This window comes from Scyliorhinus canicula, chromosome 7 (genome assembly GCF_902713615.1).
Source record: "Scyliorhinus canicula chromosome 7, sScyCan1.1, whole genome shotgun sequence".
NCBI classification, from domain to species: domain Eukaryota; kingdom Metazoa; phylum Chordata; class Chondrichthyes; order Carcharhiniformes; family Scyliorhinidae; genus Scyliorhinus; species Scyliorhinus canicula.
In genome coordinates, this window is record NC_052152.1 from 121,921,781 (window position 1) to 121,938,366 (window position 16,586).

Here is a 16,586-nt window from a genome sequence, read left to right on the forward strand (position 1 = left end):
GATCGATTGGGTCTTTTCCCAATTGATTTGTTTGAATCCCTCCAATACAGAGGCTGTCCGACTACTGGGCTTTCAGGTGCTTTGTCTTCGAACCCCGCTGGTGCCGGGGTGTCTGGCTTCCCATACAATAGAACATAGAACAGTACAGCACAGAACAGGCCCTTCGGCCCTCGATGTTGTGCCGAGCAATGATCACCCTACTCAAACCCACGTATCCACCCTATACCGGTAACCCCAACAACCCCCCCCCCCTTAACCTTACTTTTAGGACACTACGGGCAATTTAGCATGGCCAATCCACCTAACCCGCACATCTTTGGACTGTGGGAGGAAACCGGAACACCCGGAGGAAACCCACACACACACGGGGAGGACGTGCAGACTCCGCACAGACAGTGACCCAGCCGGGAACTGAACCTGGGACCCTGGAGCTGTGAAGCATTTATGCTAGCCACCATGCTACCGTGCTGCCCACAAATGTTGCAATCACTTCCCTATTTGTGTCCATTGTCCCTGGGATCGTTCCATTACTATGCTAACTGTCCCGGAGATTGCTTCATTAGTATGCAGAATGTTCGTTTCGGTGCTGTCTGCTCTCTTAGCAGACAGAATACACAGTGGCTTGTTGCAGCCTGCTTGTGCTGCAAACTTTGTCCATTTTACCCTGCAAGCTTTGCGTTCCTCCATTTTGTATTGAGGGAATGGCCAACTTCGGTGGCTACACCCTGCTTTGGGTTTTGGCCGGAGCGACCTGTGTGCCCAGTCGAGTTCTAGGGGATTGGGGAAGCTATCCGTTCCAACATTTGTTGTCCAGCATTTGGGCGATGTAGTCTGTTGGGTCCCTGCCCTTCGGCAAACCCACAATTTTGTTGCCGAGACCTGCTTTACTGGTCCTTGACTTTCCCCTTCAAGTTCCCTTGGGCCGCCGCCAACCGCTTAACCTCTGCCTCCAGGGACATGAACCTTTCGCTCTGATCTGACGACAACTTTTCAAGGTCCAGGATTGTTCTCTCCTGTGCCTCCACCTTCTTTCTCAGGCCATTTTTCGTGCACTGAAGGAGGCCATCGCCTCTCTCACCACCTCCTTCACCACCACCTGGAATTAGATTTTTATCTCCTCCCTCATGGTGGCCAGTTCCTTTTTTAAAAGCTCTTCCATCTGTCCCCTGGTGGGGAGGGGGAGGCCTTCAGTCACGTTGGCACCGCCGCTTGGGTCTCCCGTCTTCCCTGCACTTCGGTATTCGGGGCTTCCTCCTCGCCTCGTGGGCCCGCCGGTCCGTCCACCCGTTGTTCGTGCCCCTTTCTGCCACTCCTGCCTTCTCGTCAGGAGTCTTATAGCTGCTGTTCACCGGCATCCTCTTTACCGCTGTTGGTCTTTGTCCTGGATAAGTCTGGTAGAGTATTTGGTGGCTTTTTGAGCCAGAAATCTCCGAACATGAACTCTTCTGGTTCTAGTTGGGAGGAGAACCAGGTGATGTGTGTCGGCTCAGCACATCACCGCCACTGGAAGTCATTTGCTCATTCCGTGTCCTGCGTGGGTCTCATCCCCACAACCCAGGGTAGGTGGATTGGCCACGCTAAACTTCCCCCTGATTGGGTACTATAAATTATTAAAGAAGTACCTGCACCTGAAGGCTATGGACCGGCTGCAGGACGGTGGGATGAGAAAGGGCACCCAGGTGTCATTGGGCTGGCAAGGACAGAATGAGCCAAATGGCCTCCTTCTGTGAGGTATTTTTTCTATGGTTCGAAAGAGAGGACTTCGGCCCCTCGCCCAGATGTCTGCAGCCGGGCTCAGAGGGCGCCGCTGGCAGCTCAGTGGGCGGGGCTCTGACGGTGGGCGGGGCGCGGAGCGGGGCTCTGACGGTGGGCGGGGCGCGGAGCGGGGATCTGACGGTAGGCGGGGCGCCGCTCTGACGGTGGGCAGTGGGCGGGGCACAGTGGGCGGCGCTCAGAACGGTGGGCGGGGCGGCGCTCTGACGGTGGGCAGTGGGCGGGGCACAGTGGGCGGGCGCTCTGACGGTGGGCAGTGGGCGGGGCACAGTGGGCGGCGCTCTGACGGTGGGCGTGGTAGTAGGCGGGCCGCGGGCGCGGCCTGCTCCCGCTCGGCATGGCCAGCAGCAGCTCGAGCCATGGCGGCCCAACAGTACCTCCTGGATTTTTGCCTCTCGGCACCAGGTGAGTCGAGCACGGATTAGCCGGAGCAAACAGCGCGGGGACTGAGGCAGCGAGTGCTAGGCTCGGGAATCCCGCACGGTGTGAGACCCATCCGAGGTGGTGTGAAGGCCTGCCACAGGGCCCGGCTGCCAGAGCTAGGCAGGAGCCCGGGGCCCGGGTCGGAACCCGGCCCAGCGGCCTGGCAGCCTGCAGTCCCCCGGGGGCCCCGCGCTCACTGTCAGCCGCAGCGTGGGCTCCGGATGCTGAGAGACGCCCTCTTCCACCCCCCCCCCCACAACCCCCTCACCCCCCCCCCACAACCCCCTCCCCCCCCCCCCCAACCCCCTCCCCCCCCCACAACCCCCCTCCCCCCCCCCACCCCACAAACCCCCTCCCCCCCACCCCACAACACCCTCCCCCCCCACCCCACAACACCCTCCCCCCCCACCCCACAACACCCTCTCCCCCCACCCCACAACACCCTCTCCCCCCACCCACAACACCTCTCTCTCCCCCACCCCACAACACCCTCTCCCCCCACCCCACAACACCCTCTCCCCCCACCCCACAACACCCTCTCCTCCCCCCACCCCACAAACACCTCTCACCCCCACCCCACAACACCCTCTCCCCCCACCCCACAACACCCTCTCCCCCCACGCCCACAACACCCTCTCCCCCACCCCAACAACGCCCTCTCCCCTTCACCCCAACGCCCTCTCCCCCCCCCCACAACGCCCTCTCTCCCCCCACCCCACAACGCCCTCTCCCCCCACCCCACAACGCCCCCTCCCCCCACCCCACAACGCCCTCTCCCCCCCACCCCACAACGCCCTCTCCCCCCCCCCCCAACGCCCTCCCCCCCACCCCACAACGCCCTCTCCCCCCACCCCACAACGCCCTCTCCCCCCACCCCACAACGCCCTCTCCCCCCACCCCACAACGCCCTCTCCCCCCACCCCACAACGCCCTCTCCCCCCCCCACAACGCCCTCTCCCCCCACCCCACAACGCCCTCTCCCCCCACCCCCAACGCCCTCTCCCCCACCCCACACGCCCTCTCCCCACCCCACAACGCCCTCTCCCCCACCCCACAACGCCCTCTCCCCCCACCCCACAACGCCCTCTCCCCCCACCCCACAACGCCCTCCCCCCCCACCACCACAACGCCCTCCCCCCCACCCCACAACGCCCTCCCCCCCACCCCACACGCCCTCCCCCCCACCCCACAACGCCTCCCCCCCACCCCCCACAACCCCTCTCCCCCCACCCCACAACCCCTCTCCCCCCACCCACAACGCCCTCTCCCCCCCCCACACGCCCTCTCCCCCCACCCCACAACGCCCTCTCCCCCCACCCCCAACGCCCTCTCCCCCCACCCCACAACGCCCTCTCCCCCCACCCACAACCCCTCTCCCCCCACCCCACACGCCCTCCCCCCCCCCCCACAACGCCCTCCCCCCCCCCCCCAACGCCCTCTCCCCCCACCCCACAACGCCCTCTCCCCCCACCCCACAACGCCCTCTCCCCCCCCCCCCACAACGCCCTCTCCCCCACCCCACAACGCCCTCTCCCCCCACCCCCCACCGCCCTCCCCCCCCCCACAACGCCCTCTCCCCCCACCCCACAACGCCCTCTCTCCCCCCCCCCCACCCCCCAACCCCTCTCCCCCCACCCCACCCGCCTCTCCCCCCCCCCACAACGCCCTCTCCCCCCACCCCACAACGCCCTCTCCCCCCACACCCACAACGCCCTCTCCCCCCACCCCACACGCCCTCTCCCCCACCCCCCCCCCTCTCCCCCCACCCCACAGCCCTCCTCCCCCCCCACCCCCACAACGCCCTCCTCCCCCCCCACCCCCCCACAACGCCCTCTCCCCCCACCCCACAACGCCCTCTCCCCCCACCCACAACGCCCTCCTCCCCCCACCCCACGCCCTCTCCCCCCCACCCCCAACGCCCTCTCCCCCCACCCCACAACGCCCTCTCCCCCACCCCCAACGCCCTCTCCCCCCCCACCCACAACCCCTCTCCCCCCACCCCACAACGCCCTCTCCCCCCACCCCACAACGCCCTCCCCCCCACCCCCAACGCCCTCTCCCCCCCACCCCACAACCCCTCTCCCCCCACCCCACAACCCCTCTCCCCCCACCCCACAACGCCCTCTCCCCCACCCCACAACGCCCTCTCCCCCCACCCCCACGCCCTCTCCCCCCACCCCCCCACCCCCAACGCCCTCTCCCCCCACCCCACAACGCCCTCCTCCCCCCCCACAACGCCCTCTCCCCCCCCCCACAACGCCCTCTCCCCCCACCCCACACGCCCTCTCCCCCCCCCACACGCCCTCTCCCCCCGCACGCCCTCTCCCCCCCCGCAACGCCCTCTCCCCCCCGCAACCCCCTCTCCCCCCCGCAACACCCTCTCCCCCCCGCAACGCCCTCTCCCCCCCCAACGCCCTCTCCCCCCCGCAACGCCCTCTCCCCCCCGCAACGCCCTCTCCCCCCCGCAACGCCCTCTCCCCCCCGCCGCCCTCTCCCCCCGCAACGCCCTCTCCCCCCCCGCAACGCCCTCTCCCCCCCCACGCCCTCTCCCCCCGCAACGCCCTCTCCCCCCCCCCGCACCCCTCTCCCCCCCCAACGCCCTCTCCCCCCCGCAACGCCCTCTCCCCCCCCAACGCCCTCCCCCCCCCGCAACGCCCTCTCCCCCCCGCAACGCCCTCTCCCCCCCGCAACGCCCTCTCCCCCCCGCAACGCCCTCTCCCCCCGCAACGCCCTCTCCCCCCCCGCAACGCCCTCTCCCCCCCGCAACGCCCTCTCCCCCCCGCAACGCCCTCTCCCCCCCGCAACGCCCTCTCCCCCCGCAACGCCCTCTCCCCCCCCCGCAACGCCCTCTCCCCCCCGCAACGCCCTCTCCCCCCCAACGCCCTCTCCCCCCCGCAACGCCCTCTCCCCCCCGCAACGCCCTCTCCCCCCCGCAACGCCCTCTCCCCCCCGCAACCCCCTCCCCCCCGCAACGCCCTCTCCCCCCCCGCAACGCCCTCTCCCCCCCGCAACGCCCTCTCCCCCCCGCAACGCCCTCTCCCCCCCGCAAACGCCTCTCCCCCCCGCAACACCCTTCCCCCCCCACAACACCCTCTGCCCCCCCGCAACACCCTCTCCCCCCCGCAACACCTCTCCCCCCCGCCAACACCTCTCCCCCCCGCAAACCCTCTCCCCCCCCGCAACACCCTCTCCCCCCCGCAACACCCTCTCCCCCCCGCAACCACCCTCTCCCCGCAACACCCTCTGCCCCCCGCAACACCCTCTGCCCCCCGCAACACCCTCCCCCCCGCAACACCCTCTCCCCCCCGCAACACCCTCTGCCCCCCGCAACACCCTCTCCCCCCCGCAACACCCTCTGCCCCCCGCAACACCCTCCCCCCCGCAAAACCTCTCCCCCGCCACCTCTCCCGCAACACCTTCCCCCCCGCAACACCCTCTCCCCCCCGCAACACCCTCTCCCCCCCGCAACACCCTCTCCCCCCGCAACACCCTCTCCCCCCGCAACACCCCTCCCCCCCGCACACCCTCTCCCCCCCGCAACACCCTCTCCCCCCGCAACACCCTCTCCCCCCCGCAACACCCTCTCCCCCCCCGCAACACCCTCTCCCCCCCGCAACACCCTCTCCCCCCCCGCAACACCCTCTCCCCCCCCGCAACACCCTCTCCCCCCCCGCAACACCCTCTCCCCCCCCGCAACACCCTCTCCCCCCCCGCAACACCCTCCCTCTGTGAGTCTCTTTCGTTGCCAGAGCACTGTCTATCTGTCCCAATAACTATTACTCTTCTGCTCTCCCCTTTCCCTTCTGAGCCACAGGGACGTACACCGTGCTGGAGATCCGTTCACCGTGGCTTACCCCTAGTAGGTCATCCCCCTCAACAGTATCCAAAACGGTATACTTGTTACTAAGGGGAACGACCACAGAGGATCCCTGCACTGACTGCTTCCAACCAGCCCCTCTCAACATCACCCATCTATCTTGAGTCTTCAGAGTAACAACATCCCTGAAGCTACTATCTCTTTCCCCCCCTCCGAAGTCTCTCTTTCCCCCTCCGAAGTCTCTCTTTCCCCCCCCGAAGTCTCTCTTTCCCCCCCCGAAGTCTCTCTTTCCCCCCCCCAAAGTCTCTCTTTCCCCCCCCGAAGTCTCTCTTTCCCCCCCGAAGTCTCTCTTTCCCCCCCCCGAAAGTCTCTCTTTCCCCCCCCGAAGTCTCCCTTTCCCCCCCCGAAGTCTCTCTTTCCCCCCCGAAGTCTCTCTTTCCCCCCCCGAAGTCTCTCTTTCCCCCCCCGAAGTCTCTCTTTCCCCCCCGAAGTCTCTCTTTCCCCCCCCCGAAGTCTCTCTTTCCCCCCCCGAAGTCTCTCTTTCCCCCCCCGAAGTCTCTCTTTCCCCCCCCGAAGTCTCTCTTTCCCCCCCCAAAGTCTCTCTTTCCCCCCCCCAAAGTCTCTCTTTCCCCCCACCAAAGTCTCTCTTTCCCCCCCCCCCCCCCCCCCTCCGAAGTCTCTCTTTCCTCCACGTGGGACACTTCCACCAATCTCCCCCCCCCCCCCCCCCCCCTTCCGGGCCAAAACTCTACTTCTCCCCCCCACCGCATCCCCCCATCTTCCTCCTTTGCACTTGCTACCTGGTCATTTTTGTTCATCCGATGGCACAGTATTAGTTGAACTGTGGTTAAAAACAAACTAATATTTACTGGTTTACATGAGTTTAATTTTCTTTTCCTTCAGCTGATGGCAGGACTGTTTTTGAAGCCTTGCAACCCATTTTTCAGGAACAAAGCATGACAGAGACGGTTCACAATCTAGGAGAAAATGGGTACTTAGTAACCTATGTAGCAAAGAATGGCAGGTAAGAGAGTTTTCATGGCAGTCGTATCCATTGATGGTAGATGTTCAATGGCCACTGTGCCCTGTTTCTATATGTTCTCTCCCTGTCTGCCTCCCTGCAGCATGTAGCCTACTACCTGCTCCTCAACCCTATTAAAACTAAACCGCTGGCACCCCATTTCTGGCTCTCATGTTAGCTGTTAACAGTTCTCTTCCCTGAGTCATTGTCTTGATCTGCAAATCAAACCCCACCCATCATGAAAAAACCCATGACCCCTCCCCTTTGCAAACTACCATCCCCTCTCCAACCTCCCTTTATTCCACGAAGCCCTTGATTGTGATGTTCTTTCTGGGAACTATCAAAGAACAATACAGCACAGGAACAGGACCTTCGGCACTCCAAGCCTGTACTGGTCATGATACGAACCTTGGCCAAAACCCTCAGCACTTCCTCAGATGTTTTTTTTGTTGCAACAATGACATGGTCATTAAACTTTTATTTCCAGATATGTTATTGAGTTTAAATTCCACCACCTGCCATGGTGGAATTCGAACCCGGGTCCCCAGATCAGAGGTATCACTAAATCATATTTAATAGGGTTTTAATGCTGCATCTTTGCATTCATGTCTGTTTAATGGAGTAATGCATTATACACATTGAAATGTTTTTCTACACCTAAAGGCAATATAAAAATGCAAGTGGTTTTACATTCTTGTGTGCCTGTGTGAATCATTCCACAATCAATTTATAATTGTATACATTGGGGTTGTATTTGTATCTGAGAGTTTTGAAGGTAGCAGGATGTGTTGAGAAGGTTGTTTAAAAAGGTGTAGTGCAGTGTTTTTCAAACTAATTTTTCTCGGGACCCACTTTTGCCAATTAGCCGATCTTTGGAACCTAAGCCACATTTGCATGCCCAGTCTGTCCTGAGGCAAGGCAGTATTTGTAACACTGAAGTTTTCCTGCTCTAAGCAAGGGAGGGAAATTTTCTTGTGCTGGCTGACATCTCTTGCCCTGGTGCTGCCAAAAGATTTGTGTATGGTGTTAAAGAGAAAATGTAAAGCAAGTTACTATTCTGGTACTCCACTGCCAAAGAAACGTCAGCCTGTGTCCCCTTCGGTTATTCTCACTTCCCAAGTGTGTTGGTCTAATGGCCATTGCTCAGACCCATGGTGGCCTTTTGCAAAAGGGTCACGTACCAGTTGGAGCTTTCTCAGGTTAATAGGATCTCCAAGGAGGTCTACACTCCCTTCCCACCCCTTCTCCTATTTCAAGCTAAACTCCCAGAAAGAAATGTTCCAATCCTTGTCAACTATCCACCTGGCCATAGTACCCAAAACAAAGTGACTTGGTGTGTGACTGAAAATTTATCCCTCGACATGTCTCCATTCTGCTCGACCTGTCTGTACATAGTTTTTAAAAGATATATTTTTATTGGAATTTTGCAGTTTTTACATAGTTTTTTTAAAAAATAATTTTTATTGAGAAATTTTGATTTTATACAACAATAACGCACCTTAGTAAAATACCGAAAATAACAATAATATTAACAATCATATACATTCGCCCCATCCCCATGAACAACCCAGCATTTTAACAACAACGCAAATTAACACACTATAAAGTTACAGAATAAACACTACAATAATGCACACCCCCCCCCCGGGTTGCTGCTGCTATTGACCCAGTTACCTATCTCTGAGCCAGGAAGTCCAGAAAAGGCTGCCATCGTTTATAGAACCCTTGTATTGATCCTCTCAGGGCAAATTTGACCTTTTCCAATTTTATAAATCCCGCCATGTCACTGATCCAGGTCTCCACACTTGGGGGCCTTGCATCCTTCCATTGTAACAGAATCCTTCGACGGGCTACTAGGGACGCAAAGGCCAGGACACCGGCCTCTTTCGCCTCCTGCACTCCCAGCTCCACCCCAACCCCAAAATCGCGAGTCCCCACCCTGGTTTGACCCTGGATCCAACCACCCTCGACACCGTCCCCGCCACCCCCTTCCAGAATTCTTCCAGTGCTGGGCATGCCCAGAACATATGGGCGTGGTTCGCAGGACTCCCCGAACATCTGGTGCACCTGTCCTCACCCCCGAAGAACCTACTCATCCTAGTCCCGGACATATGGGCCCGGTGCAGCACCTTAAATTGGATGAGACTAAGCCTCGCACATGAGGAGGAGGAGTTGACTCTCTCCAAGGCCTCCGCCCAAGTCCCATCCTCTATCTGCTCCCCGAGTTCCTCCTCCCATTTAGCCTTCAGCTCCTCCACTGACGACTCCTCCACCTCCTGCATTACCTTATAGATGTCAGACACCTTCCCCTCTCCTACCCACACCCCCGAAAGCACTCTGTCCATCGTCCCCTGCGAGGGCAGCAAAGGGAATCCCTCTACCTGTCGCCTAGCAAACGCCTTTACCTGCAGGTATCTGAACATGTTCCCCTGGGGAAGGCCAAATTTATCTTCCAGTTCCCCCAGGCCCGCAAACCTCCCGCCAATAAACAGGTCCCTCAATTTGCTGATGCCCGCCCTTTGCCATCCCCTGAATCCCCCATCCGTGTTCCCCGGGATGAACCGATGGTTGCCACCCAGTGGAGCCTCCATCGAGCCCCCTGTTTCCCCCCGATGCCATCTCCACTGTCCCCAGATTCTTAGGGTCGCCACCACCACCGGGCTCGTGGTAACCCTCTTGGGGGAGAGCGGCAACGGTGCCGTTACCATGGCACCCAGACTTGTACCTCTACATGACGCCATCTCCATTCTTTTCCACGCCGCCCCTCCCCCCTCCATCACCCATTTACGCACCATTGACACATTGGCTGCCCAATAGTACCCCAGAAGGTTGGGCAGCGCCAGCCTGCCTCTATCCCTTCCTTGCTCCAGGAATACCCTCCTCACTCTCGGAGTCCCATGTGCCCACACAAAGCTCAGAATACTGCCGGTCACTCTCCTAAAGAAGGCCCTGGGGATAAATATGGGCAGGCACTGAAAAAGGAACAAGAACCTCGGAAGCACTGTCATTTTGACGGACTGCACCCTCCCCGCCAACGACAATGGCAGCATGTCCCACCTCCTGAACTCCTCCTCCTCCATCTGATTTACCAGTCTGGTAAAGTTATGCTTGTGGAGAGTCCCCCAGTCCCTGGCCACTTGCACCCCCAGGTACCTAAAGCTCTCCCCTGCCCGCCTAAGCGGGAGCCTACCAATTCCTTCCTCCTGGTCTCCAGGCTGCACCACAAACACCTCGCTCTTGCCTAAGTTTAATTTATAACCTGAGAAGGTCCCAAACTCGGCTAGTAACTCCATCACTCCCGGCATCCCTCCCACCGGGTCCGCCACATACAGTAACAGGTCGTCGGCATACAACGACACCCTATGTTCCTCTCCACCTCGCACCAAGCCTCTCCACCTCTCTGAATCTCTCAATGCCATCGCCAGCGGCTCGATTGCCAGTGCAAACAACAAGGGGCAACCCTGCCTGGTCCCTCGGTAAAGCCGGAAGTACTCCGACCTCCTCCTATTCGTGGCCACGCACGCCATCGGGGCCTCATATAGCAGCCTTACCCATCTAATGAACCCTTCACCAAATCCAAACCTCCCCAACACCTCCCATAGGTACCCCCACTCCACTCTATCGAAGGCCTTCTCCGCATCCAGCGCCACCACTATCTCTGCCTCCCCCTCAATCGCCGGCATCATAATGACATTCAGCAATCTCCGCACATTCGTGTTCAGCTGCCTTCCCTTCACAAAACCTGTCTGGTCCTCATGCACAACCCCTGGCACACAGTCCTCTATCCTGGTGGCCAGGATTTTTGCCAGCACCTTGGCAATAACGTTGAGGAGAGATATGGGCCTGTATGAACCACACTGCTGGGGGTCCTTGTCCTTCTTTAAAATTAACGAGATCAGCGCCCGTGACATCGTCGGGGGCAAAGTCCCCCCTTCCCACGCTTCGTTGAGTGTCCGCACCAGCAAGGGGCCCACTAGGTCCACAAACTTTTTATAAAATTCCACCGGGAACCCATCCGGCCCCGGTGCCTTCCCTGACTGCATCTGCCCGATCCCCTTAACTAGCTCCTCCAGCTCAATCGGCGCACCCAGCCCCTCCACCTTCTCCTCCTGCACCTTCGGGAAAGAAAGCCTGTCAAGTAACCTCTCCATTCCCCCCCTCTCCCCCGTTGGCTCCGACTGGTACAGTTCCCCGTAAAAGTCCTTGAAGACCTCATTCACCTCTACCCCCTTCCGCACCACATTCCCACTCTTGTCTCTCACTCCAGCAATCTCCTTAGCCGCATCCCGCTTACGGAGCTGATGAGCCAGCATCCTACTCGCCTTTTCACCATGTTCGTACACTGCCCCTTGTGCCTTCCTCCACTGTGCCTCAGCCTTTCTAGTGGTCAGCAAATCAAATTTAGCCTGCAGGCTGCGCCTCTCCCCCAACAGTCCCTCCTCTGGTGCCTCTGCATACCTCCTGTCCACCTCCAGCATCTTTCCCACCAGTCTATCCCTCTCACTCCTCTCGCTCCTCTCCCTGTGTGCCCGGATGGATATCAGCTCCCCACGAATTACTGCCTTCAGGGCTTCCCAGACCATCCCCACCTGAACCTCCCCCGTATCATTCACCTCAAGGTACCCCTCAATACTTGCCCGGACCCTCCTACACACCACCTCCTCCGCCAACAACCCCACATCCAACCGCCACAACGGACGTTGGTCTCGCACCTCCCCCATTTCCAACTCTATCCAATGCGGAGCGTGGTCAGAGATTGCAATGGCCGAATACTCGGCCTCCTCCACTCTCGGAATCAGTCCCCTACTCACCATGAAGAAATCTATCCGAGAGTAGACCCTATGTACGTGGGAGAAGAAAGAGTACTCACGTGCCCTCGGCCTCTCAAACCTCCATGGATCCACTCCACCCATCTGATCCATAAACCCTCTCAGTACCTTGGCCGCCGCCGGCCTCCTACCCGTCCTAGAGCTGGACCGATCCAGTGAAGGATCCAACACCGTATTAAAGTCCCCCCCTATGATCAGACCTCCCGCCTCCAGATCCGGGATCCGTCCCAACATACGCCTCATAAAGCCCGCATCGTCCCAATTTGGGGCATACACACTAGCCAGTACCACCTTCTCTCCTTGTAGCCTGCCCCTAACCATCACATACCTACCCCCCTTATCCGCCACCACCTCCGATGCCTCAAACAACACATTTTTCCCCACCAGAATCGCCACTCCCCGGTTCCTCTCATCCAACCCCGAGTGGAAAACCTGCCCCACCCATCACTTCCTCAGGCGGACCTGGTCCGCCACCCTCAGGTGGGTCTCCTGAAGCATTGCCACATCCGCCTTTAGCCCCTTCAGGTGAGCCAATACCCTTGACCGCTTCACCGGCCCATTCAACCCTCTCACATTCCAGGTGACCAACCGGATCAGAGGGCGTCCCGCCCCCCTCCCCCGTCGGCTAGCCATAGCCCGTCGACTGCCCGCCCCAGGCCAGCGTCCCCTGCTCGACCGCGTCCCCATAGCGACAACCCCTCACCTCTGTCCCCCCAGCCCCCACCAGCTCCTTCTTGACCCTACCAGCAGCAACCCGGTATTCCCCTTTCCCCCCCTCCCTTCCCCCCCAGGCTAGGAACCCTCCCAGCCGCGAACCGTCCTCCATTGTACTTCCGTGGGTCAGCTAACTTCTGCTGACCCCGGAAACTCCCGCCAATAGCCCGACCCCTCCCGAAGTGGGATCATCCCCCAATCTATCCCCCCTCCTGGCACCGCTCCAGCGCGGGGAAGAACCAGTTAAGGCCCCACCTCCCCCGTCACCATCTCCGCCCCCCCAGCCCCGCAGCGCGGGAAACCAGAGGAAAGCCCGCGCTAGTTTTTACATAGTTATATGTATATATATTTTTTTAAAATATATAAATTTAGAGTACCCAATTATTTTTTCCAATTAAGGGGCAATTTAGAGTTGCCAATCTACCTATCCTGCACATCTTTGGGTTGCGGGTGTGAAACCCACGCAGACACGGACAGTGACCCAGGGCTAGGATTCGAACCCATGTCCTCAGCACCGTAGGCAGCAATGCTAACCACTGTGCCACCGTGCTGCCCTAGTTTTTACATAGTTTACAGAAAGAGATCATTGTGTATTTACATATGAATAGTTCCTCCCCCTTATGCCGTCACTTTGTCGGATAAGTCCACCCATGCCCTACGCTGTTTAGTGTTCCCTTGGCATAATAGTTTATTTGCATTTTGGTAGGGTTTTACTCTTTTGCTTGTGCCGGCCCTGGCAGAGGCCTAGGTCATGTCGCTGGTTCTGTTTCTTTGTCGATTAGAATGGATTTTTCTGCCCGGGGTGGGTTTTGAGACCCGTCCCTGTATCAGGTGGTTCGACCTTAGTCTGGCCCCCATTCTGACCTGGGACCCTTCATTCCTGCCGCAGTGCCCTGTCTTTGTGGTCTTGGTTGGCCCCCTGTTGTCTATTTTGCTGTGTGGGTGTGGTTGGCAGGGCCTTCTTGGCACCGTTATTCCTCTACTTGCATTGGCCTTAGCCTTGCGCAAGTGAATCATAGAACTTACAGTGCTGAAGGAGGCCTTTCAGCCCATCGAGTCTTCTCTGGCCCTTGGAAAGAGAACTCTACTGAAGTCCACACCTCTACCCTATCCTCGTAACCCGTATTTTTGTATGGCAATCCACCTAACTTGCACATCTTTGGACTGGGCGAGGAAACCGGAGCATCCGGACGAAACCCACGCACGCACTCGCGTGCGAGAGAACGTGCAGACTCCGCACAGACAGTGACCTAAGCCGGGAGTTGAACCTGGGACCTGGAGCTGTGAAGCAACTGTGCTAACCACTGTGCTACCGTGTTGCCCCTTTTCAGTGTTACACTCCAGAGTCCCCACCCTAGTTCTTCCTCCCATTTTTCCCGAGTCCCATCCAGTGTGGAGCGTGCCCTTTCCAGTATTCGTCCATTCAGGGCCCCGGTTTTTCCCCCACTTCTCCCAGATTGCCTGCATCCAATAGTTCCTCTAACATTGAATGTCTCTGGGTCCATGGGTGTGATGTCGTCTCCTTGCGAAGAAAGTTCTTTACCTGAAGGTCTCGCAGTTCATTCCTGTAGGGTAATTGCAGTTTTTCTGTCAGCTCCTCTACAATGTCGCTAATCTACCTTCCATATAGAAGTCCCGAATAATCAGCGCCCTCACGCCCTGTCTCCACTTTTTAAAGGTGACGTCCAACATGATCTGAGAAACTCATTTTCCAAAGGTCTTTGGAAATGGAAATTGTGCCAAAGGACTGGAAGTGGGAAATCCAGCACTCTGGTTTCTTCATAAAGCATAGGATTGTAAGAATAGGAGCAGGAGTAGTCCAATCAGCTGCTCGAGCCTGCTCCACTATTCAGTAAGATCATGGCTGACTTAATTGTGGCCTCAACTCCACTTTCCTGACTGCCCTCATAACCCTCGACTTCCTTGCATTCTGATCAACATTCTGAATCTATTCAAGGCTAACTTACACAATGATTCAGCCTTCACTGATGTCTGGGGTAGATAATTCCAAAGATTAATAATCCTCTGAGAGAAGAAATTCCTCTCCATCTTTGTCTCAACTGGGAGACTCCTTCTTTATAAACTAAGCTCCCCAGTTCTTGATTTCTCCACAAGGGAAAACATCCTCTCGGCATTGACCCACAGAAAAGATAAGCCAGGGTCCAAGTTGCACAAACATAATTTTTACACTCTAATGATTTTTTCCTTGCAGTTTTGCCACTCTCAGAATGTATACGGATAAGCTGCTGACGTTTGACATCCATAGCTATGAAGCTGATAACAAAGGACGAGCAGCAATTGAAACGGTAATTATTGTACACCTTTATCACATTATTTTATTTTTCAATGAACCTGCCATATTTTTGTGATGTGCATAAGAATGTAGGAATTGCTGACCGAAAAAAGACCAGGGTTCATCAAGTGCCTTCCACCATCTTTTGTTGTGTTCAGTGTTTTGCTGTGGCTTGCTTTATGATTACCTTACAGAGGGGGGATGGGAAAGAATAGGTGCACAAGGCATTGGTGCAGTCACAACCTGGAGTAAGATGGACCATTTTAGTCACTGACAGCTCAAATCCCCGGGCATTGAGGCAGTGCACAGTAGATAACTGTCGAAGGTTCTGAGGTTGAGGAGCCCAGGGATTGTGTCTGGAATTCAAGATGGGCGGCATGGTAGCACAGTGGTTCGTCCTGTTGCTTCACACTGCCAGAGTCCCAGGTTCAATTCCCGGCTTGGGTCACTGTCGGTGAGGAGTCTGCACGTTCTCCCTGTGTCTGTGTGCTCCGATTTCTTCCCACCAGTCCTGAAAGATGTGCTTGTTAGATGAATTGGACATTCTGACATTCTGAATTCTCTCTCACTGTACCCGAACAGGCGCCAGAGTGTGGCGACTAGGGGATTTTCACAGTACCTTCATTGCAGTGTTAATGTAAGCCTACTTATGACAATGAAGATTATTATTACTATAGTCAGGATCCATAAGGGAACAGATTGGACCTTGTTCTGCCCGGGATGTCCATTAGTTCGGTATTGTTCCTTTAAAAAAAAATTTAGAGTACCCAATTCATTTTTTCCAATTAAGGGGCAATTTAACGTGGCCAATCCACCTAGCCTGCACATCTTTGGGTTGTGGGGGAGAAACCCACGCAACACGGGGAGAATGTGCAAACTCCACACGGACAGTGACCCAGAGCCGGAATCGAACCTGGCACCTCGGCGCCGTGAGGAAGCAGTGCTATCTACTGCGCCACCGTGCCCCACGAGCGGACATAATTTTAAGGTGATTGGAGGAAGGTACAGGGGAGATGTCAGAGGTAGATTCTCAACACAGAGAATGGTGGGTGTGTGGAATGCACTGCCAGCAGAGGTGATGGAGTCAGAGTCATTAGGGACATTTAAGCAACACTTGGACAGGCATATGGACAGCAGTAAATTGAAGGCGTGCAGGTTAGGTTGATGTTAGATTAGGATCAGTGTTTGGCACATCGTGGGCCGAAGGGCCTGTAATGTGCTGTTCTATAACTACCTTGCTATTGCACAATTAATAAAGTAGAGGATCCAATACACCAGGGTTTTTCCAAGTGCGGGTCGTGACCTGCAGGTGGGTGTCAAAAGGGTTGCGGTGTTCTGCGCACATCAGCCGAGAATGCACAGCATTCAGTCTGCAGGGTAAATCATGACTTAAATGTCGATGTCTCGTTGCAGTGGTTCCCAACAGTGGGAAGCTTGGAAGTGTGCTCCAGTCTGCTGCTGGAATGTTTTGGAGTGCAGGACTGGCAACAGAGGGTGGGAAAGCAGGGACTGAAAGGAGGACAGCCACCAGGCACACACTTTCTTTTGGAGTAATTTTGGGATTTTTTTTGAACAAGCAGCATTTATGTGATTACGCATCAATGGTAATCCGTTACTGTTGCTAACATCACTGAAGCTGTAATGTTAAATGCTGAAGAAAATTCAAGTCCCGTCTTGGCGGGGTAAGTCAATCTGGGAAACACATCTATAAAACCT

At 57.4% G+C, this 16,586-nt stretch overlaps 1 protein-coding gene across 1 annotated transcript in view; it reads left to right on the top strand.

Moving 5' to 3' along the window:
* The first annotated feature begins 2,037 nt into the window (after positions 1–2,037).
* Positions 2,038–16,586, top strand: part of sms (spermine synthase) — a 190,616-nt gene continuing 176,067 nt past the window's right edge. Inside the window, exons 1-3 of the mRNA XM_038802847.1 lie at positions 2,038–2,178; positions 6,917–7,037; positions 14,790–14,883. Of these exons, the coding sequence (XP_038658775.1) occupies positions 2,133–2,178; positions 6,917–7,037; positions 14,790–14,883 (261 nt within the window). The 5' untranslated portion in view covers positions 2,038–2,132. The remainder of the gene's footprint in view (positions 2,179–6,916; positions 7,038–14,789; positions 14,884–16,586) is intronic.